General features: G+C 39.5%; 1 protein-coding gene across 12 annotated transcripts in view; it reads right to left on the reverse strand.

Moving 5' to 3' along the window:
- capu (cappuccino) overlaps positions 1–24,347 on the reverse strand; it is a 219,331-nt gene that overhangs the window by 66,215 nt on the left and 128,769 nt on the right. For all 12 annotated transcript variants that reach the window (XM_067767177.1, XM_067767180.1, XM_067767188.1 and 9 more), the window contains one exon: positions 19,099–19,671. In XM_067767177.1, the coding sequence (XP_067623278.1) occupies positions 19,099–19,671 (573 nt within the window). The remainder of the gene's footprint in view (positions 1–19,098; positions 19,672–24,347) is intronic.

The raw sequence follows: 24,347 nt of genomic DNA on the forward strand, positions 1-24,347 counted from the left end.
CTATCCAATAGGCGACCGGTCGTTCTGGACAGTAGTTAACTATTCTCTGATTTTGGGTATGCGACAATCGTTTTACCGTTCACTTAAATTTAGCGCTTCACATCGCTTCCCAACTGGGTATAAAATAGTCTTATCCAACCATATGCAAACAATTCTGCAGCATTTTTCTAACCATTTTATTGGGAGCATATCACAAAACATTCGTCATTCGATCGGCTGTTTACATGGCCGTGAGAAGAAATGAATTAAGCAGATTAAATAACTACTTCTTAATTTCCTCATTCGAGTTTCACACCTCTGGTGTTTTACAAGGTCACATATGTTTAAAATGTAAGACGAGTGGTTTTTGGTGGCGTAATACACAATTGTAATAAAAAATATGAGTTTTCGCGACTTAACTTCAAGAGGATTTGGGCAGATATTCTTTTACAACTTCTAAAGAGCTAATTATTAATATTTTCCTGGAAATTGGCGGGTTCTGCATGTTCTATGCCGATCCCGATCATTATCAGTGGGACCTTCGGATCCTCGGATCATACCACGGAGGTTACGCAGGCTAGACAAATCCAAAACAAACTTCTTTGAATCTGGTCTGTACAAAAAAGACTCTCATTCATCCACGTCTTTTCAGGTAGCGTAAAAATTTGCCTGCGTAGTCTGTAGAATAGGAAGACATACTTTCCGACCTAAGGTCAAATATCAGTAGGTTTTCCAACGAATGTCACTCTAGGAGTGACCTTGAGGTCTGTCGTGAGGAAATATGAAACTGTGGTACACATCGCGATTACTAAATCTTGGCCAGATCATCGTGAGTCGTTTGGGGCTACAAAGGACTTATCAAGGATCAATTAGATTCTTGGAGAGAGTCATTCAAATAAGCCCTTCACGAAGCGCGCTGATAGAACAGTAGCTGAAATCCTTAACTCCTTTATAGGCACCTTAGACTATCTGAAGCGGAACAGCATCAAACAACTGGCGTACGAATTGGAAAATTTTAGCTGAAAAGAAGATTTTGTGGCAACAATCGTGAGATTACTTCACATACACTGAATAGAACTTATGGACGAGTTTCCCATTTCTATGGCTTAACATGCGGACCTGAGTACGAAAATGTGGGAAATGTCGAGAAGTCCCTCCTGAAAAAACCACTTACTCTGGGAACCAATCAGAAATTTGATCTCGTCCCTTCGACTTAATCGCGAGATAGCAGGAGAACTAGTAGTTGCAAGAAATAGTAAGCAACAATTTAGAGGCACACAGGTGGGGTGCTTTAACTTTTAATGGTATTTCAAGTCCCTTCCCGTCACGACTGAAATCATGGAAAGATCGTTTGCAAAAGTATGTACTGACGTGTTTACAAAAATAAGATTTTCAGTTAAATAAAGATTAAATACCACTAATTTTTGAACTGCCAAGGCTAAACGGCCCACACTCTATTTGGACACTTCCAGAGTTTATGTGAAGACGAATAGGCCAGTTCAAGCTAACCCAATCGATCAGCAATTAACTTTATCTCCTACGATAGTATCTGGGACAAATAATTTATTGCAAACTAAAATAAAAAGTAAGCTCCGAACTGTGGCCAAAAACACTTAAGAAGAAGAATCAACTGCCTATAATGTTATGTAACATGCAATGCTGTACAGCAAAAATGCTGAGCGGCCTAGAATGGAAACATATCGGCGGATTTGTAGAAATTACACTCCTAGCGGAAGCTGGATGCAAAGTCAAAAGCAGGCTCTCCATGGAAACACGATTGCTGTGGCGACGGCAATTACGACACATTAGGCCTTTTTCATCCCCACCAGTAAAAAAAATCAGATAGCGTGCCAAAAGCATGTACTGCTTTCGATTGCTTGCCAATTTCGAGAGTACATCTATAAATTTACGAGGACAAAACGAAGTACTTGCTGTCATTCAAGAAAGAATCGGCGCATTTACGCCTTGGTAGTCACGTCACTGTTGACGGATATAAATTCGATACTATGAAGGCTTTCGTCTATTTGGGAAACAGCATTCACAGGAAAAACAGCCATAACACTTGCCAACAAGTGCTACTTATATTGAAAAGTCAAGTCCTCTCTCGACGAACAAAAATCGCGCGCTGCAAGCTGCTCATCATACCTGTCCTCATGTATGGCTGCGAATCATCGATGGAGTCGAGAAATGGTGAGCTGACTCTTGATGTTTTCGAGAGAAAAGTTGTCCGGAAAATGGATGGTCCTTTCTGTGATGTCGACTGCGAGTATCAAAGGGGATATATTGATGAGCTGTATAAACTTTACGCAGATATGACGATAGTGTAGCGAATAAAAACCCAAACTCTTCGTTGGCTAGGTCATGTTATGCCAAGAAAGTATTGCAGTCAACATCGCAGTTTGGAAGCAGAGGGAGGGGGGGGGGGGGGGAGGGGGTGGACCTCCACTAAGTTAGGAGAGGCAGGCGGAGGAAGACTTGACCACCCTTGGTGCTCACAATTGGCGTCAGTTATCGCGAAAGAGGAATAGCTGTCGCGATTTGTTATGAAACGGTCAAAATCGCTTAGGCGGTTAAGCGACAATTAACGATGATGATGATGATGAAATTTTCGATAACACGCCGATAATAATATATAAGTACCCCCCGATAACAAATCGAAAAGTTTGTGTAACAAATCAATGAATAAAACTTTTTGATAACAAATCGCTAAGACTTGGATAACACTTAAAAACTTTCCGATAAATCTTGCATAGTTTTCAAAAATTTTCGATAAATCATTTACACATTTTCGGAAATAAATCGTATAAATTTTAACACTCATTGACACACTTTGTTATCGATAGTAAACTTATAACTCTTCAGTAACAAATCGATAACTCCATAATAAGTCTATAACTCGTCCTTTAGAGATAGGTAACACTCTCATCATCTGTCGAAACAAATGATAGCTAATCGATATCCAACCATTAACTATTCGATAACAAATTAATAACGCACCGCTCCGTGTCGCTTCCGGCTTTGGCTAAGACTTCTAATCTTTGCATTCTTCTCCTTTCTTTCAATTTCCTTTCCCTGCTTTTTCTATTCTCTCCTCTCTTTCTTTTCTATTCCTGGCCTCATTGTGCTGTCTGATTTCGATCATATCAACCCTACTACGTACATTGTTCCCGAATTACGCTATAGTCTAGTTGCATTCTATATTCCCGCTTATAGCACACCACTTCCCTTTTTTTATTGGACGTTGGGGTAGCGCACTACCAACAAGTGGCCCAATGAAACCAGGCTGATCCTGTTCATGCGTCCGCCGTTAGTCCGCCATGGTCCCCGTGGGACCGCCGTAAGGCATAACGTAAGGGGGGGGGGGGGGGGGGGAGGCGATTAGGCGATTTAGTCGCCACTACTTCGTATGCGCATTACTCTGCGCTCGCTTTCAGCATGCATCAATTTCGTCATTACTATAAAGGCCATCTTGCTCACAGCAATCCAACAATCTATTTGTCCGCACATTCGTGGAACTAAATTCCTAATGGAAGGCTCCTCTCCAAAAACTCTGTTTACAGTCTTTCGCCGTGAAAACGAGGGCAGTGAAACATTACATGTTCTGCGCTTTCCAATTCGGAGGGACAGCTTGGACAGAAAGGATCCTCCTCTATCCCACCCTTATGTAGATATTTCTTGAAGCCGCCGTACCCGCTCAATATCTGTGTGAAGTGGTAATTTAGTTCGCCGTGTTTTCGCTCGTACCATTCCGCTATATTCCGGACTAGCATGAAGGTCCAGCGCCCTTTTCTCGAATCTTCCCACCGTTCTTGCCACCTAACTATTGTTTGTGACCTTGCGCTTTTCTTAGCATCTTCAGATGGTCGGCTGATTCCAATGCCATACAGATCGGCCATTTCACCTGAGAGTAGATCTACCGGGATTTTCCTGGATAAAACATGGATCGCGTCATCGGACACCGCCCGATAAGCACATGCTATTCGTATAGCAGTAATGCGGTAGGCTGCTAGTATATCTTTTTGGTGGACCATTTTAGATCCGTGCCATACTGGTGCTGCATATAATATTATAGAGCTGGTTACGTTGGATAATAGCTGACGGGTAGCTTGGGCCGCCGATGTTGGGCATTATTCGCGTTAGGGCTCCACTAACTCTAGAAACTTTCTCCCCCACCGCCCTGAAGTGCTCCCTAAAAGTTAGTTTTGAGTCAATGATTACTCCTAGATATTTCACGGAGGGCTTTGAATTTATTTGATAATCTCCTATGGTTAGGACCAACTCATCCACAGTCCGCTTTAAGCTCACCAGAACCACTTCTGTCTTATTGCTAGCCATCTCCATCCCCATGTTCGTCAACCATTCCCTTATTCTTCCCACGGCGTCATTACATAATGCTTGGAGCAGATCAAGTCGATTTGTAGCACCCCGTCATACATCGCATTCCAAAGAGCTAGACCTAGAACAGATCCCTGAGGAACACCGCCCGTGATGTTGTGCTTTCTTGGTCCCTCATACGTATCAAAACGGAGTACTCTGTCGCTTAGATAGCTACCAATTATTCGGAGAAGGTAAGCATATGTGCCAAAGTTTCGTATCGCTGTCATTATCTGCATCCAGTTAGCGGTGTTAAAAGCATTTCTAATATCCAAAGTTATCAGTGCATAGAGCTTCCTTTTACTTTGGCCTCCGGTTATGGCTCCGCGGGCTATGTTGACAACTGTTTGTATTGCATCTATTGTGGATCTCGATTTTCGAAATCCAAACTGACTATATGACAAGCCACCTGGGCTTTCCAGGGTCTGCTGCAGACGCCCACTTACGTTCGAGAATCTTTCCTATTGAATCCAACATACAAAGTGGCCTGTATGAAGATGGCTGGTCGGGTATTTTACCAGGTTTCAGCAATAGAACCAGTCTTTGACGTTTCCATGAGCGGGGGAAGACGCCTTCTTGGAAACAGGCGTTGAAAAGATCCGTAAATACCGATGTTCTAGACCTTATCGCTGATTTAAGAGCTATATTTGGCACTCCATCAGGTTCTGGAGACTTACTGTCCGCAACTCTTTGTGTTGCATCTAGTACCTCCTGCTCTGTTATTTCTGGGATTTCCATTCCTTCGAGAACCTCACTTTGATAGATCCGGTAATCTTGTGTCGGAAAAAGAGTTTCTACGATTCTTCTCATTTGTATCGGGCATGTAAGCTGCTCTGATTTCCGTCCTTTAATTTTCGCCATTACCGTTCTGTAAGCCAATCCCCAAGGATCAAGATCAGTACTATCCATCAGTTCTTTGAAGCAGGCTCTCTTGCTCTTTTTTATAGTATTTTTAAGCGTCGTTCCTTGGGCTATGTAGGTATTGTGTAGCTCATCATATCGTAGCGACGAGCGTGCCTTCTGTACCCTTCGCCGTGCCTTGTGGCATTTTCTACGCTCCTCCGCTATTTCCTCGTTCCACCAATATACCGGAGTCCGATTTACTTTTGCGCCACTTCTGTACATGGCAGCATCACACGCCATACCTAATGACTTAGATATTTGAACCGAAAGATCTTCCGCATGTGTCCTTCGTATTACGGCACCATTCCATACAACATCAAATGCTTCTGGTTCAAAAAGGTGTAGTTTCCATCTTCTTCTTTGCAGTTGGTTGGAGGCGTTCCTTGGCGCAGTTTCCACTAGCTCTAGGCTAATAGTTTTGTGGTCGCTGTGTGTGTAGACGTTACTGATGGACCATTTTGCTCGTCTCGCTATTTCGCTACACCACTTCCAAAGAGTACGATTACGCATATACTTACATTCTGAAGCCCCCTGTACTGGGGACAAAAATGTTTACACACCAAAAAGACCAAATTGAATTCATAATTCATAAGAAAAAGTTCAGCCCAATCTTAAAACCTGCCGGGCTCTAGCTTCTGGATGATTTGTAAATTTACGCGTATCTTGTCACCAACTTCCCAAAATATGGTAACAAGAAGTAATGGTTTTCAAAAACCAAGCACAATATAGTTTAAGTAGGTTTAGGTAGCACCAGTGCGCTCCTACTCACTTCAATTTACATTAGTTTCGTTTTATGATATTTTTCGTGACCTTTTTGTACGCTTCAACGCTAGTGCTTCATATCTTGATGACGCCTAATTGGACAAACTTCATTTGTGTCATAATCAAAATTTATAGCACGCTTCTTATGCCTTAACAAAATCTCCAACACTTTAGCCATACATCCTGATCCTGCAGAGATCCCAACAAATTTTCTACTTAACTCAACAAGAATAAAAACAGCATTTTTGTAGAGCGCGCTTTAGCTAATGAGAAAAATTTTTGATGTGTTATCGCTTGGCAGCCATTGTTGTGAATGTCCTTCTGTTTGGCGAGGCTCTAACTACGCCTTGCTGCATTCAGCCTCCCTTTGCTTGCTCGGTTGTTGGCTTGTGAAAACATTGTTTAGTTAATTATTGCCACCATCAGCAGGCGGATCCCAGAAAATAAACGCATAACGGCTCTCCCTAGCGAAATTGTCAACTAGTCCTGTTGCTAGCTCTCCTCGGTTTCATTCTATTTTGCGAACATTTGTTGTGCTTTGGTTATGTGCGAATTTTAGTGTAAACAACGACGAAAATCTGATTTATACTCGACAGCAATAAAACCGACAGCAGCAAGCAAAGTCATACAATATCTCCGATGTCTTCCAACAATGAATGTCTTCGTTGATGCTCCTCGCTGATGGTTAGCATAAGCTTTTTCAATTCATGTTGGTATTAAAGTACTAAAGTGCTAAAATGAGCTCCTCTTTGGTGAGCGAAGGGGTGTGGCGGAAGAAGGTAAATGTTATGTTTTGCATTACATTAATGAAATGCGTTGGAGCATCTGCATCTGCTTACACAAAAACAAAATGTTAGATGCACATAATTTAGCAACAATATTTGCATTGTAATCACTCGTTCGTGCTGAATAGTTTTAGGGCATCTGCTTTGTTGGGTAGGTACATATTTCTTATGCAGCATCATTTTTCGGCCATGCGCTTCATTTTCGTAAAATATCAGATAAAAGTTTCACTTAGATTCAAAATGACACAATGTCAAAAAGAGAAATTTTTAGTTCGACGCGGAAGCATCGGTTTCCAGGCTCCCAATACCAAGTGTGCAGCAATGCACGGAATCACCGCGCCGGAGTTAGGGGACAGCTCTTGGCAAAAACGTATTCAAAACAAGAAAGGAGAGATAAGTTCGGGTGTAACCGAACATTACATACTCAGCTGAGAGCTTTGGAGGCAAAATAAGGGGAAATCACCAAAACGAACCTAAAGTAACCCTGGAATGTGTTTGTGTGACATGGGTTTCAAAAGGTTTTTCTAAAGGTATATTTTGCGTCAATAAACCAATCCAATTTTTTCTTGTTTGGTACAGAATTATGGCATTTTTCGTAATTTTCGATATCGCAAAAGTGGGCGTGGTCATAGTCGGATTTCGGACATTTTGTATACCAATACAAAGTGAGTTCAGATAAGTACGTGAACTGAGTTTAGTAAAGATATATCGATTTTTACTTAAGTTATTGTGTTAACGGCCGAGCGGAAGGACAGACGGTCGACTGTGTATAAAAACTGGGCGTGACTTCAACCGATTTCGCCCAATTTCACAGAAAAAAATTATCGTTATAGAGTCTATGCACCTACCAAATTTCACAAGGATTGGTTAATTTCTTTTGACTTATGGCCTTAAAAGTATTCTAGACGAATTAAATGAAAAAGGGCGGAGCCACGCCCATTTAGAAATTTTCTTTTATTTTTGTATTTTGTTGCACCATATCATTACTGGAGTTGAATGTTGGCATAATTTACTTATATACTGTAAAGGTTTTAAATTTTTTGCTAAAATTTGAGTTAAAAAAAAATTTTTTTTTTAAAAAATTCGTCATCGGATTTTGCTAATTTTTATTTAGCACACATATAGTAGTAGGAGTAACGTGCGTGCCAAATTTCATCATCATATCTTCAACGACTGGCAAATTACAGCTTGCAAAACTTTTAAATTACCTTCTATTAAAAGTGGGCAGTGCCACGCCCATTGTCAAAATATTTACTAATTTTCTATTTTGCGTCATAAGGTCAACGCACCTATCAAGTTTCATCGCTTTATCCGTTTTTGGTAATGAATTATCGCACTATTTCGGTTTTTCGAAATTTCCGTATCGAAAAAGTGGGCGTGGTTGTAGTCCGATTTCGTTTATTTTAAACAGCAATGAGATGAGCGCCCAGGAACCTACATACCAAATTTCATCAAGAGACCTCAAAATATACTCAAGTTATCGTGTTTACAGACGGATGGACGGACATGGCTAAATGAATTTCTTTTTAACCCAGATCATTTTGATATATAGAAGTCTATATCTATCTCGATTAGTTTATGCCGTTACGGATTACCGTTATGCGAACAAAGTTAGTATACTCTGTGAGCTCTGCTCAGCTGAGTATAAAAAAGAATGAACACAGGGACGACACTCAAGCTCTTATTGCCGCCATCGACATTGGCCAATAAACAACATAGTTTGTTCAAGTGGTGAAGATCGTGTTAAAGCTACCTTGCTGGGCGTCAAACTGGCAGGACAGAGTTCTATGCCAATGCTGCTAAATAAACAGCGTATATAGAAGAGATAGGGTGAATCTGATTACGCGTAAGGCGAGTATATACAAGGGCCAGACGCACAAGCTACTGTGGAGGCAGAGTCAAAAAAGTAAGCGAAAAAGCACCTCAAGGTCGCTGTTACTTAAAGCAAGAAGCGGGAATAGGAGGAGATTCGGTAATATGTCAAGAGAGGCCTAGTTTACAAAATAGTACTAAAAAATATTTGGGCCAGGATGCCGATGGGAGGAGCTTCGATAAGATGTCAACATGGGGCTGGGTTACAAAATAGTACTTAAAAAGATTTGGGCCAGGATGCCGATAGGAGGAGATTCGAGAAGATGTCAGGCCTGGTTAACAAAATAGTCCTTTAAAAGATTTTGGTCAGCATGCCGATATCGGAGCTAGACACAGCTGGAATGGATAGCATAGTAGAAGCATCCTCCCCTACCCACGAAATAAGGGAAGGTAGTGAATTCCAAAAACGCACGCTCGAAGAGCTCGCACCAAAAAGTTTGAAACACAATAAGCACTCTGGGACAGATGGTATTTCAGCAGAAGCTATTAAAGAAATTTCAAATATGCGCCTATACATGAAAAAAAAAAAACAGCAGCTTGCGTTAATTGACAAGGCAAGGGGAACTCGGATTCACCATCAGCATACCAACTGCTACGTATGTTCGACACAGCCGGAAAATTTTTTGAAAAGCTCCTAGAACCATGTATTGCAGATGCCGTAGAACAAGCTGTAGAATTATAACCGATGTAAGATGGCTTCAGGCCCGGAAAATACATTTAATGCATGAGGACGTTGTTACAAGCGTAGAAATATCACAGCGAGGTAATGCCAAGCCCAAGCGAGTTGCCCTGCTTGCGACCTTTGAAGTATGAAACGCTTTGAACAGCGGGGATGGGCAGACATGCTGGAGGTCTTAGAGCAGCGATTAAGGAGCTATGTATCTCAGTGATCGCATCTTAATATTTCAAACCTCAGAGGGTCCCCGGACCATGAAAGTCGCATACGGAACAGCACAGTGATCAATTCTCGGCCCTAACTTGTGCAACCACAGTTACGATGACATTTTCAATCTTGAAATGCCCAAAGATGTATTTTTTGTCGGATACGCTGGCGACATTGCCGTAGTCATTTTAGCCCAAAACACATAAGAAGTTTGCGCAAAGCTCTATCTGATTATGATACGCACAAAGAAGTGATTAGACTCGTGCAGATTCCAGTTGGCAGCAAAACATAAACAGAGCTGATGCTCTTAACAAAGGAGGTAGTCAACGAGAAATATGGAACGCCACCTCAAAGTAAGTCGAAAGCGGTTCCGAATTGGCAACGTTGGGGTGGCTTTTAGTCCACTGGCATACGATTGCTAAGATGGCACCAATGACGGTGCATTATATTTTCAATTTAAACCCGCTAAACAAAAATACTGGGAAAAAAGGAACCGGAACCAATGGATATGAAAATAAGTTCGTCAAAACTTTGGGACGTATCCAAGCAAGTTTCCTACTAGCTTCGGCTGCTGGTATTAAGACCCACTGCCAAAGCGGCTGCTATAGCAAACGCGGAGCAAAGAGCTGGATCACTCTTGGTCAAGGACACTTCACCGCGAAAGCATGCAGGGACACCCTGGCCGAAACTAACGGCAACTAATGAAAAGGTGGGCCCCATTCCTTCTACTACTGGATGAAAACGATGGGCCGGTAGCTCACGTCAACGGTGCAGCACCGAAGACGAAAAGAAAAGTATGCAAATATGGGATGCACCGTGCATCGGTTGCCAAATGCACTAAAGGTTCCACGAAAACACTCACAAGAACTACACTGTGGTCATAGGAGTAATCCGAGCGATAGGTCGTCACACAAACACTATGGATACATTCAGTCTATGTGAGGTCTTTAATGACCGGTCAGCTCAATCTAACCTAATCTAATTCGAGGCAACAGCCAACTCGACAATTCAAAGACAGCGCTGCATACACCAAACCAGAGCGAAATAATAGAAATGACACGTGGCAGCGATAAATCGGCCTTTACATATATCAGCTATAGGAAAGTGTTATGGTGAAGCGGGCGCAACCCAGTAGATCCCTGGTACGGACATCGAAAAGCACACTGAAACGCTCTCGCCATGTGATGCTTGCTGGAAGTGTGTGTAGGATGGTCGTTAGGCCTCGCTCTTTACCAATAATAAAATACTATCAGTCACAGTCATAGTAACTCGACCATCTCAGAGAGGCACTTGCTTTCCCAAAGACCACTTTTTTTACGATAATGATCAACTTCCCTCAAAGCAAACTAAATCGAAGAACCCTACAAAAGCAGAATTGACTGGTGAATTAACGAAACGGGCACGTTACTTTCAAAAATGTTTTGGAACTTTTCGTTACTTTTTTGATATACATTCGGGATTATTTCGCTACAATTTCGAATCTATATCCGGATTATTTCGTTTCGGCATTCTTCTTGGTATGTTTTCGGTGTTGTTTGTTATTATTTTGGGACCATCATGAGATCATTTCTTGATGTCTTCAGGATCATGTTAGGATTGTTTCGGAGATATTTCGGAAAATTTTCAGAACCACGTAGCCTCTATTTCAGAATTATTTTTGGGATCCATCAGACACTGTTTCTAGGCTGTGTTTGAAATAATTTCTAGAGCTTTTTAGAAAAAATTTTGGAACAGGATTTAGTATTATTTCAACACTATTTCGGGATTGTTTTAGGACTACTTAGTATTTTTCAGGGACTACTGTTTTTTATAGATTTCTCCGGGACTATTTCAGTATCATTTCGAGAAGATTTCAGAACTATTTTAAGGATGTTCTTGAAACAATTTAGCTATCATTCCCGGGTAGCTTTTTTGATATACTTCGGAACTTCTCAATGATGATAGGTGACTATTTTGCAATAGTTCCTTAATACTTTTGCGGTTCAAGATTATTTCGGAACTATTTTAAAATGAGAAACGGAGTATTTTGCGAGCATTCGCGATTATTTTAGGATTAGTTTCGGGACTATTTTGGAGTATTTTTCGGAGTTGTGTTCAATAGCATGTTGGGTTTGTGCCGAGTAATTTCGGGAAAATTTCGGGTCAATTAGGGAACCATTTTCGGGATCACTCGGCCCATATTTGTGATATATGTACCGGGATAATTTCTAGAATTTTTTACTTACAGTTGGCGATATTTCGGTATTATTTTTGGACAGTTTATTACATTGCACGAATTACTGCTTTTTATGCATTACTTCAGTACTGACATTCTTGAGACCAATTTGCTATCATTCTAGGATAGTCTTTTGGGTAATTTTGGCATTACTTCGGAACTTTTCATAATGATGGGCGACTATTTTTGAAATATTTGGAACCATTCGGGTTATTTTATGAATCATTTCGGGATTATTGTAAAATCATCTTTGAACTATTACGGTACTGTTTTCAGGATCATGTTGTGATTGTTTTGGAGCTGTTTTGCGACAATTTCGTTATTTTTTCAGCTCACTTTCGGTATTGTTTTCGAAATCAATCAGACATAACTTCTGCACTGCTTCCGTGATTATTTATGGCGTTTTTTTTTTATTTCGGAATTGTTTTTTTGTATCACTTCGTCACCATTTCGTGATTATTTTCGGTATTTTTCCGAATTGTTTTGTACTTTTTTGGGTTTACTACTTCTTAATATTATTCCCTGGATTACTTCAGTTAGAATGTTCTTGAGACTATCTCTCTCTCATTCCAGGGCAGTTTTTTGGATCATTTTGGCATTACATCGTAACTTTTTCAGAATGATGGGCGGCTATTTTGCAATAGTTTTAGAATTGTATTACGTATTATTTCAAGACTATTTGGGGAATGTATTTAAATCATAAACGGAATTCTTCGGAAGCATTCGAGATTATTTAAGGAATAATTTCGGCATGGCTTCGGAGTCAGTTTCGAAACTATTTCGGGCTTGTATTCAGGATTAAGCGGATCTGTTTCGCTCTGTGTGTGCGCAGTGACTGATATTTAGGATTTTTGGGCGAAGTGGGGAGACAAATTTTGCCGACTACAATTCCCCATTTTTCTCCTGGATACGCCATTGCTTTAACCAATATGTTGATTTTTTCCATACACATTTTTTTTTAAATTTCCGAAATACAATAAAGTAGCATATGCAATTATCTTTTCACAAAGCACATCGTATGAAACTGCAGTCTCGAAGAAATTGTTGTTTAAATTCTAAATTAACTTCTTTTCTATTTATTTTTTCACTAAATTCTTATTTTCTGTAACTAACAGCCAATTGTAGAGTATTTGACACAAACATCATTATTTAATTCAATATTAAGCTTTTCCGTTTGTTCCCAACTCCTACTGAACAATGAGAAAAGTCTACAAGGAAGCGGAAGAAAGGTGGCACAAATACAATTTATGCGATTTGTCTGAATCTTTAAACTACAGTTTCCGTTTATTACTCGTGTCAATATTTAAACAGATATTTAAAAGAAAATAAGAAGTGAATTGAACTTTCTCAAAAGACTGAATCAAACACTCTTTCAACATAATACAATATCGACGTCGATAAAGTTAACAAAAGCTAAATAAATAAAGTCGTATGAATTATACAAAAGTGTGAGTGCAAATTTTCCTACCAAGAAGTCATTCATAGGTATCGAATCAAATTCATTGACTCAAACTCATCGATTTCGTACAGTGTGAAATTTATATCAAATTTTGGGAAAAAATGCAAGCATTGCACGAACAAATATAATGAGAATCTTAGTCTAAATCTTCTTGAAGGTATAATGTTATTGCAAAAAATTACATGTACGCAGAAGTATAGGGAGAAAGTTAGCAAGAAAGTACAAGCGGGAAAGTATTTCGGACTGTTGTACTGTTGACTCATCTGGGGTGATCGTTATTAATGTTTGTGTGTATGGTTGAATTTTTATATATTCATCAAGGTAAAAATATTTCCCATATAGTTTAATGCCCGAAAATTGACTTGTCTACATTTAAAATGTGGGCCTCATTTCTCCTTCGTCACTTTCTACTTCATCTTCCATTTTTCCTCTAATTCTTGTCAATCCCATTTTTTCGGATTTTCTTCCTCCCACTCCCAAACCCATTGTCACTTTCACTCCCAGGCACACTCTCACTTCTACTCTCATTCCCAATGCAACCCAATACTACTCTCACTTCCACTTCAAACCCATCATTGCTCCCTCTCACACCCCCAGTTTAATTACTACTCCCTCTTCCAATTCCACTCCCACTTCCTCTACCTCATATATAGCATCTCTATACCAAACATTGGACACCTGCTTCACCTAACCGACCGTCTACAATATCCTAGTTTTTATAAACGTCTACAAAACTATTTTTTATATATAAAATATAGAAAGATAGCGGAAATTTTTATGATATAGAGACTTCGGCATAAAAAATTGATGGATCTTCTCGTCTGTCTCTTCTCCTCTCAATGTTAGAACCCTCTCTCTTCTCCTTACCTTGCCCTTTTTCTTTCCCGATTTTTTCTTCTATTCTCACTTTATCCTTTCTTCATCGCCGTCCATTCTCTGGCTTTCTATCCTTCATATCTTTCCCTCGCAATTTCTCTAGTTTTATTACCATTTTATGCCCCCAATATCCTCTCCGTCACCATCTCCCTAGCTATCTTTCTACTAAATTCAATTCGTCGCAATAGTTTTTCAAATAATTGCTTGTCAAGGAAAACCAAAAGTATTTTTTCTCAACTTCTTTAATTTAAAAATTTTTCTTTTCAAATTTTGTTTTGTATTGACAGTTGTTGATTTGCTATTCAATGCTGAAAAAATAAACCCTTATAAAGGGAGTTCAGGATTTTGTGCAAGTGGTCTAGGATCATTGCATTGCAAACTTTCGTAGCAAATTTTTTACAGTTTACTAATAAAAGACACGGTTTTGCATTTGCAACGTCATTGCAAAAACGCAACATCAAAAGCCGTAGTTTATTTTTTCAATATTGAATACCAAATCTTCAAATGGCAAAACAAAACAAAAAGTGAAAAATTTAAAATGAAAAAAGTTGCTTACAATCCGTGGCTTATATTTGCTAAAGCAACGTTTCCACATAACATGGAATACACAAGATTCTGAACTCCTTTTATGGTTTTTGATGTTGCGTATTTGCCATGATGTAGCAAATGCAAAGCCGCATAATTTGCTAGTGTTTTGTGTAAAAATACTACGGCAGTTGCAAATCCAATGATGCTAGACCATTTGTACAAATCCTGAACTCTCCTAAATTTTTTATTTAGGTATAGATAAAAATTCTTTTCCTATAGTTAATAAATAAATTAATATAGTTTACAGTTGCATTCCTAACAAAATCCTTATAAATTATCGACCAAAATATATGGATATTGCGCTGAAAAGTTATCGATATGATATCGCATCGCTTCAATATTTATGTCGGTAACTATTCAAAATATGTACATATGTATATCGTAGTGAATAGTGTTGTGGAGAAAGCAGAAAAGAACTGAAGCTTAAACAGGAGTTAAACAAAAAGTTCAACTAACAAAGAGGATACAATACAAGTGCATCGTTTTCGGCAAAGACACAAGCCAGGATACAGGCGTTTCTGGCCAATGCTGTTGGAAGCTGTTAATGTATGTACAATAGGCCGGGTCGATTTGTGGGGAGGCAAAAAAATCACCCATTGTTCTGTGAAAATCGTATTCTAGGGATCAAAATAAGAAACTTTGCCGAAGTAACCATACCTTTAAAACGAATTCTGATGTCGTAGGAGCAAATTTTGAAAAATCCCACTTTGAAATGCCTATGTTTTTTCTTTTTGGAGTTTATTTTTCTCTTTAGAAATTTATTTAGTCAGAACATATGTAAATGAAAAAATGAATTTAACTTAGTAATAGAAAAGAAATTAAAAAAAATTATTAGAAATTTGCGTTTTTACAAGCCCCTTTTAAAACCAAGGCATCACTGTGATACATTTGCATCCCATACAACCAATCGTTCAGATAGAAAGATTTTTGGCCATTTCTCCCTAGTTTCCAATATAAAAACGTTAAACTTGGTGATATATTCTAATATATCATAGAATATTTCCAGAAAAAATCACTTTGATCGGAGCTATATGTATATTAGGGCGGGTCGATTTAAAATTCGCTCATTGCTCTGTGAAAATCATATTCTAGGGATCAAGCCGAAGGAACCATACCTCTAAAACGAATTCTGATGTCCCCCCCCCCCCCCCCTTTGGGTCGTAGGGGAAAATTTTGAAATATCCCACTTTGAATTGCCTATGTTTTTTCTTTTTTGAGTTTATTTTTCTCTTTAGAAATTTATTTAGTCAGAACATATGTAAATGAAAAAATGAATTTAACTTAGTAATAGAAAAGAAATTAAAAAAAATTATTAGAAATTAGCGTTTCTACAAGCCCCTTTTAAAACCAAGGCATCACTGTGATGCATTTGCATGTCGTAAACATAGTTGTGTGGGTTTTTTATTCAACCGTTTTAAAAAATGAAGGTATCACTGTGACACAATTGCAGATCGTAAAATTGCTTGTGTTGTTTTTTTAAGCCACCACAAGACACAGCAGGTAGAATTGAAATTGCCCCTACCCAAAAGTTCGACCCAAAGGGGGGGACATCAGAATTCATTTTAGAGGTATGGTTCCTTCGGCAAAGTTTCTTATTTTGATCCTTAGAATACGATTTTCACAGAGCAATAATCGATTTTTAAATCGACCCGCCCTAATGTACAATAGGGTGGTCCTGAATCAACCTCTTTCCGCAAGTCAAAGTATGTAGATATTTGCCCATTCCAAAAGAAGGGGGAAGCGGAATCAGCCTTCTCAATGTCGCATAAAAGGTAATTTAAAGTGTATTGTGCGAAAGAATGAAACCAACCGTGTATCGGATGATTGGACCTTATCAGTGCGACTTCAAACCTGGCAAATCTACCACAGAGCAGATTTTCATTATATTCCGAATCTTTGAAAAAGCCCGCGAAAAAAGAATTGACACACATCATCTCTTCGTCGATTTTAAAGCCGCCTTCGACAGCATGAAAAGGAGCTGCATATATGATGCTATGTCTGAATTTGGTTTCCATGCAAAACTTCCACAGCTGTGCAAAAACACATTGAGCACTACCATCAGCTCAGTCAGAATTGGGAAAGACCTCACCGAGCCGCTCGAAATTAAACAGAGTTTCGGCTAGGGTGTCCCTTATCAAGCGATATCTTTAATGGATGCTGGAGAAATATTACAAGCTGCAGAGCTTAACCGCTATGGAACAATATTCTATGAAAACGTGTAATTACTGGCGCATGCTGACGACATTGATATCATTGGCCTCAACACCTGCGCCATAAGTTCTGTTAACTCCAAACAAGAAGCGTAAAATATGGGTTTCATAGTGAGTGAGACCAAAACGTACCTGCTGTTATCAAGTAAATGGTCAGTGCAGTTGCACCTGGGCAACCACGCCATTATTCGAAATAGTAAAAAACTTCGTTTGGTTAACACAAACAACAGCTTCATGTTTGAAATCAAGCGAAGAATCACGCTGGTCATTAAATGCCACTTTGGACTAGGTAGGTAATTCCAAAATGAAGCCTTAGCCGTCCTGCTGTATGGCACAGAGGCATGGACCATGACAACATCAGATGGAGGGGCTCTGGGAGAATAATTCTTCGAAAGATCTACAGACTTTTGTGTGTTGGGGACGGCAAGTTCCGAAGAAGATATAATGATGAGCTGTTCAGACGAACACGTCAACATAATCCAGCGAAGTAAAACACATCGGATACGCTGCCTATGCCATGTTATGCGAATGAAAAATGATGTTGCGGCCCAGAGGGTACTTGTTTTAGAGCTCGCTTATGGAAGCAAACGAAGACTGCTGCCTTCACTACACTGGACGGACCAGATGAAAAAAGATTAAAATTCCCTTGGTTGTTGTTGTTGTTGGAGCAATGCGTCACCCCATCCAAAGTGTCATCAATATCCTCTACCGGGAGTCTGAGAAAACTTGCTGTTTCAACAGCGCTGGACCAGAGAGATAAAGGTGTTAGATGCATTGGTTCCACATTGCAATTGAAAAGATGGTTGGTGTTATGCGGGTACAAGTTAAAAACAGGATATACATTGGGTATGTCGAGGTTGCTTCTGGATAAGTGGGAGTTTAACTTATTACAGTATCCAAATCGAAGTTGAGCTAGAGTCACGTCTCCCTGGTGGCGTTGCTTTCCACAAGTTCAAGCTTTTAAGAACAGGGTTCATCGGGCCATCTCTGTCAAAGCGGTCTTTTTGTGGATATCTCTGAGGTCCTTTTTATGCCCATTTTCTTCAAACGGCTGGGCTTTTGATTGGAGGATTTCTTCGTAGTGCTTACGGAGATGACTTCGTAAGTTTCTGCGAGGCGCGACCTCTTCAATCAAATGCCTGTTGGGATGCCCGGTTTCTGGGTATTCAGCAGACACTTTTTGTTCAGCATTTCATTTCTCTCCCTTTTGGGGAATACCCGCGCCTCACTGCGTAAATGGTGTTGCGGGGTTATAAAAAGACAGCCCTTAGCAGTTATGAGAGCAGTGTTTTGAAATAACTGTAGTTTCTTCCAGTGATTAACGCTTAGGCTCGGCGAGCATGTCGGGGACGCGAAGCATGCAAGCGGCCGACTAATTGCTTTGTAAGTGGTAATTAGCGTCACTTTATCTTAGCTCCTAGCATTGCCGGCAAGATATTTTAGGATTTTATTACGGCTTTGGATAAATGCTCGCCAAAATGTAGATCCTGATCCTGGATGTCACATAGTCGGTAAATTAATGCTATCGACATGAATGCCCAATATGGTCGACATTTGTCTTGTCCACGATGTAAACAAGGCCGCTAACAATGTCAGGTTTCGCGATGGGAGGAAGCTGGATATAGTTGTTTATTTTATCACAAAGCTCATCAATCGGTGCTTATTGTTGTTATTGTGTTAACGATAAAGACACTACCCGAAGGTTTGCGGAATGTTATTGATGTTGATGGTTCTTTGCAGGATATACATAGATCCGGTACGTTCCGTTAACAACACATCATTAAGCTACTAGCCCAGCCATCTTGAGAATGATTAATATGACCACATTCAACCTTCTAGGCCATCCCGCCCCACCCCGCAGCTCCATGAGGGACTTGGGATCGCCGAGCCTAGCTTCTTATTTATAACAGGATTCCCCTCGCGTAGGTGAGGTTGACAATCGGGTTGCGGAAGCTCTCAAGCTTTGTATTGCCCGTATCAACCCCTTGGTTCCCATGCAATGCCCCTGGAAGAAATGAACGAAATCGGTTCAGGAAAGGATCGTAGACGAAGATTAAAGGAAATACCAAAGCGAAAAATAATGTTATCTATGCGCTTCTTATAACATTTTGGGTTTCTTATTTTACTTTTTTGAACCACCCTAATGTAAGTACCACAAATACGACTAAGTCTATACATACATACGTACTTACCTTCAAACTTTTCATACGCAGCGAAGCTTAACTTCTCCGGCACATAAGTTAAACGTCGACAACTGCCGATATGCTCCAAATGTGCGGCCATGCCTGTGGCGTTCGCACTTCCGTTTGTGTTTGAGCTAATAGCATTGGCTGCGGCTTGTGCTGCTGCCTTTTCAGCTGTAAATGTAGCAACTTTTTTGAGTACATTGTTACTCAGCGTTGTTGCTGGTGTCACTGTTCCTGTTGTTGGTGTTGTTATTGGTGTGACGGGTGTCAAAGGTGTTGTTGCTGATGCCGAGGATACAGCAATAGGCGTTGATGCAGCAACTTCCTGTGCTATTGTTTTTGTTGTTGCTACAGCTGCTGTGGTTGGGGTGGCCACCAAACTAGCGGTTTCCCGTTTCGCTTTTGTCCCCGTCGTCGTTGCTAATGATGATTCTGGTGGCGATGGCGTTGCTGGCGATTGTTGATGATGAGACTGAACAGGTGTTTGTGATGATTTAAACGAAATTATAACGGTTGATTGAGTTTCTGTGGAGGGCGGCAACGGCGGTTTGTTGTTGCTATTTGTTGCTGTGCTGGCATCTGTGTTATTCCATTGAAAAAGAAACAAGAAGAAGAGAAAATCATTTCAGTACAAAAGAAGAATTTATTTATTTATTTATTTTGGTTATTTTTTCTTAAGTAATTGTTTGTAAAGCCTACTGTTTGGGCTGGCGGTGATGAGCCGGAAAAAGGAAATGACGAGGAAATCAGTGGAACGTAAGAAAAAAGGACGAAAACTGTTATAAAAAAGTTACGCAATGAACCCTGCAAATGAATACCAAGAAAGGATAATAAAATAATGAAAGACAACACCCACAAATTTTTGCTTTTCTTACAACTTTTCCTCAGAATCACACGTTCTACTTACGCCTGAAATCCTTATCGGTAATGCTGCTCGCGAAATTGCGGTTTATTATAATTTTTTTACTTTTAATACTTTTCTTATTAATATTAAGGTCTTATCAATACAAGGTGATGCGTCATATGAGTATAAAATCGTTCTTCAAATTCTTTTGTCGCTAGGCTTGAGCTCGCCTGTCAATAAAACTCTGACACAGACTGAATGTGTCCATAGTGTTACCAGAATTAGTTTGACGACCAAATGGAAAAACCCAAATTAGGCACCATATCATATATTTTAAAATAACTTAGTCCTCTTGGAAAATTCTACAAGCTTTCTACCCCTAGTAGCTGGAGCCTTGACCTCGCGAGGGAAGGACACGAACACCGAACGTGCTCCACCGTTTCTTCCTGCACTCCTACTTGCGCATTATCTTGTAGTTCCGCGCTTCTTTCAAGGCCTTTCCTGATTTGATGAGCCATATGCAAATTCTGCCTCATTTTGATTTCTCCCAGCTTGTTGGGAAGTCTACCGTTGACTCATCGAGCGCTGCACCCTCCTTTGTCATCCCATCGGCCTTTTTGCTACATTATATCCCTTAGTGACTGGAATGAAGTATCTCCAATGCATTCCAGAACGTTTCTTGATAAAGTAATGTGTGGAATATCTTTAATAGCCACCTGACTCTTCAGCTCTTCTGCTTCTTTATTTACAGCTACCATGACAGATAATACAATGACCTGGAAGCCTATAGGACCTACTTGTTTCTGGATCGATGCAGTAAACAGCAAACCCGACTTTTTCCGTAATTTCCAACACTTTGCTCCAACCCTGCGACAGTATTGTGACTACAACATCTCTTTCGAAGGTCAGATAAGGGTTGAAGTAGTATTGTTACCTTGTATTTTATGACGCTTACTGCTATGGTCACACGACTTGCATTGAAACTGCCACGAGTTTTCCTCAGTTTTAATTGTTTCTTCTTCTTGAAAAATTGTTTGTCTACTCACGGTGAAACTACATATAAAACCAAGTCAAGCAAAATTTTGTAAGCGCTAAGCACAAACGAGAACATCTTAAACTAAACCAGGATGTGCGCCGCGTAAATAGATGAACGATTTGTCCGGTTCATCAGCAGGTCACGGTAGAACGGAGATTGTCACTACCACCATTAATGTGTAGCTTGTTGAACGAACAAACTCGAAACACGTAGCCCTAAAAAAAACTTGGGGATAAGCTTTTGGTCTAGCTCTCGGTGTAAGATACGAGGGTCCTGCGAAAAGACTGCTCACATTATAACTAAGATTTACAAGGATGTTGATAGTATCATACTTTTGTATAGTGCAGAAATTCGGGCGTGTAGTATCGAAAGCACTGGTCGTCGAGGGACCAAATCGATGTTTTTTCGCTGAGGAAAGAAAAGAAATTCAAGAAATCTGTATAGAAGTGAGCTGGGATGCGGTTGCCATAAAGACGAGTGAAGACTCAATCCGACGTTGACAGCCGCTCCAGAGCAGCAGTACTGCAGAAAAGTGGACCAGGGAACTAATTCCCAAGTTGGGTCTATGGTTGAAGCGAACACCTATAGCGGTCGACAAGGAAAATCAAGCCGATTCTAATGCGGAGGTATAAATAACATACGCCTTCATTATGCTCAACAATGGGTAGACTAAACATTTCACGACCCATCCCCGAGTGGTGTCATCAATTCGTTCAGCAGATACGTGGGGCTGAGATTTTCAATAAATAACTGTTAAACACGGGCCTTGCTGGTTTCGGTTTCTCACAGAGAAAGAACGTTTTACAAGCCAAATAAAGGTAATGGTCAGTAATCGAGAATAAGCGATCACCGAAAAATATGCATCACTTCCTGCTAATACGTACATATTATGTTAGCTTATAAAGAAAGGAAAGAAACCAACCGTTATCGATGAATTTTCGGATTGTTATCCACCGTTTCTAGGCGATACAATTCATGTTAGCGGTGGTGCGTTCTCGACGAGCAAGCGATTTGTTATAGAACATTATCGATGAGTTATTGGTTTGTTATCGAAATATTTATCGGTTTAATGTCTTTAGGAAATCAATACTTTTCCACAAATTTTCGATAACAAGTTGAAATTTCCCAATAATAAATCGATATTTAATCGATAGTTTTTCGATAACGCATTGTTTCGATAATACTTTGATAAAAATTCAGTATTTTTTCGATAAAAAGTCGTTTAACTTTCGATAATTAACCGATAGCACGTCGATCGATAATTTACGAATAATATATCGACGAATCTTACGGAACAGTTGTTATCGATAAAAAATATTATGCCGATAACAATCTCGTAATAATAGCAAATAATAGACCAAAATGATCCCGAAATATTCGCTGAGAAAATCATAAAATTATTTCGAATTATCCCAAGATAATTCCATAACAATCTCTAAATTGTCCCGCAGCAATACCGAAAGAGTCCCAAATTAATCGTGCAAAACATTCCGAATGTTTACAAATTTATTTCGAAATCTTAAACTATTCCTTTAGCGGTCCCAAAATTACTGCAAAAATCTCGAAATAATATTGAATCTATCTTCTAACAGTCAAGAAATGATATAATGCCGGAATAAGTATGGTTTGGCTGGTTTAAATACTGAGCAATAAGAATGATTTGCAGACCCTTATAATAACCTTGTTCTTACAGAGCAGCCGTGAGATTTACCATTACCGAAACCGATTTTGGTCACAAAATAACAGTTAAAAAAAAAAAAAACTTGCACAATAAATGACACTAAACGATTTCAATGGTAATGAGAAAAAACTTGAAAATAGTCGCTATGAAATACCGAAAAAAATTCAAAATAAACAAATCTCACTGAGAAAGCATTTTTTTTGTTCTGGGATATCGGTTGTTATAGAAGATAAGCCGAATTACCTTTTCTGGTTCACCCGTTCATGCCATCTCTGATATATTCTATTGATGGAGGTAGATAGGTATGATATGACCACTCTAACGTACACCTAGCGGCACCCTGTATGCAAAAAGGTTCCTCATTTTATTCATAAAAAAAAAAAAAAAAAAGAAACAGGTAAGGACGGGACTGTATTCAGCTGTGCCGAAGACTTCATATCTTTCATGAATGGGTCTTAAAAATAATCTTATCCCGTTCGTAATCTCCAAATAATCGGATGTATAAGATAAGAAATATATAGTGAACAGATGTACATATCTAAACGATTTTTAAGATAAATATAAAATAAAAAATGGCAAAAACCCCCTTATCTGAACGATCGGTTCTATGGGATATATATTATATATAGCTCCGATCGAAATGATTTTTACAGGAAATCTCCTATGATATATTAGAATAAATATCACCAAGTTTAACATTTTTATATTGGAAATTATGGGAGAAATTGCCAAAAATCTTTCTATCTGAACAATCGGTTGTCAAAATTGAGGGACTAGTTTGCGTTCAAACAGACAGATGGACGGACAGACGGAAATGGCTATATCAACTCAGTTCGTCGCCCTGATCAATTCGGTATACTTAATGGTGAGTCTATCTTCTATATTTCTCAACGTTACAAACATCGGACCAAAGTTAATATACCATTTCATGTTCATGAAAGGTATAAAAATTGTTATTATTCTTTCTCACACCTTAGGTGTCAATCACCTAGCGGCCTGACTTGGGTAATTTATTGAGATGCCCACTCCGCTTTACGAGGGATGAATATATAATAAAATAATTAAATTAAGAGAAAAGGCATACAAATTAAAAGAAAACACGAGCTATGAAAATATACATATAAATCGATGGGAAATGGGGAAAAGAAAATATTTTTAAGGTCAATAAGGTAGAGAGAGTTTTCGAAGAAAACAATTATTAAAATCACATTTAACAAAATGCTATAAAATTTAGGCACCCTTAAAAAAGAAAAGTAAAAATGTACACAAAAAAGGCAGCTACAAGAATCATTTAATTGTTTACCTTCTATTCGCACAAGAAAGATGATGGGCACAGTAGCAGGAGCAAGGTCTGCGCCAGAAAAGTTTAAAAACTTTTAACTTAACGTAATTTTTTACTTGATGACTTTGGGCTGGTAGGTGCATTATTCTGCCACCTTAAGAGGTTGGGGTGAAACCTTACCGAAATGACAGGTAGGCTAATGCTGCACCTGCCCACGACCCGTTAAAAGCATGGCGGGCCTCAAGGTACGTTCCGGATCAGTGGCCGTGGTGTAGGTGCGGTTGAAAATTTTCTCGCTTTGCATCTGGTCTGGCTCAGAACGCATTACCCATAAGGTAATGCGTCAACCCTCGCATGGCCTTCCTGCGTAGCATAGTTAACCACGAGGCCGCTGAAGGGTACGGATAGCGGC

This window comes from Eurosta solidaginis, chromosome 2, assembly GCF_040869045.1.
Source record: "Eurosta solidaginis isolate ZX-2024a chromosome 2, ASM4086904v1, whole genome shotgun sequence".
Classification (NCBI taxonomy): domain Eukaryota; kingdom Metazoa; phylum Arthropoda; class Insecta; order Diptera; family Tephritidae; genus Eurosta; species Eurosta solidaginis.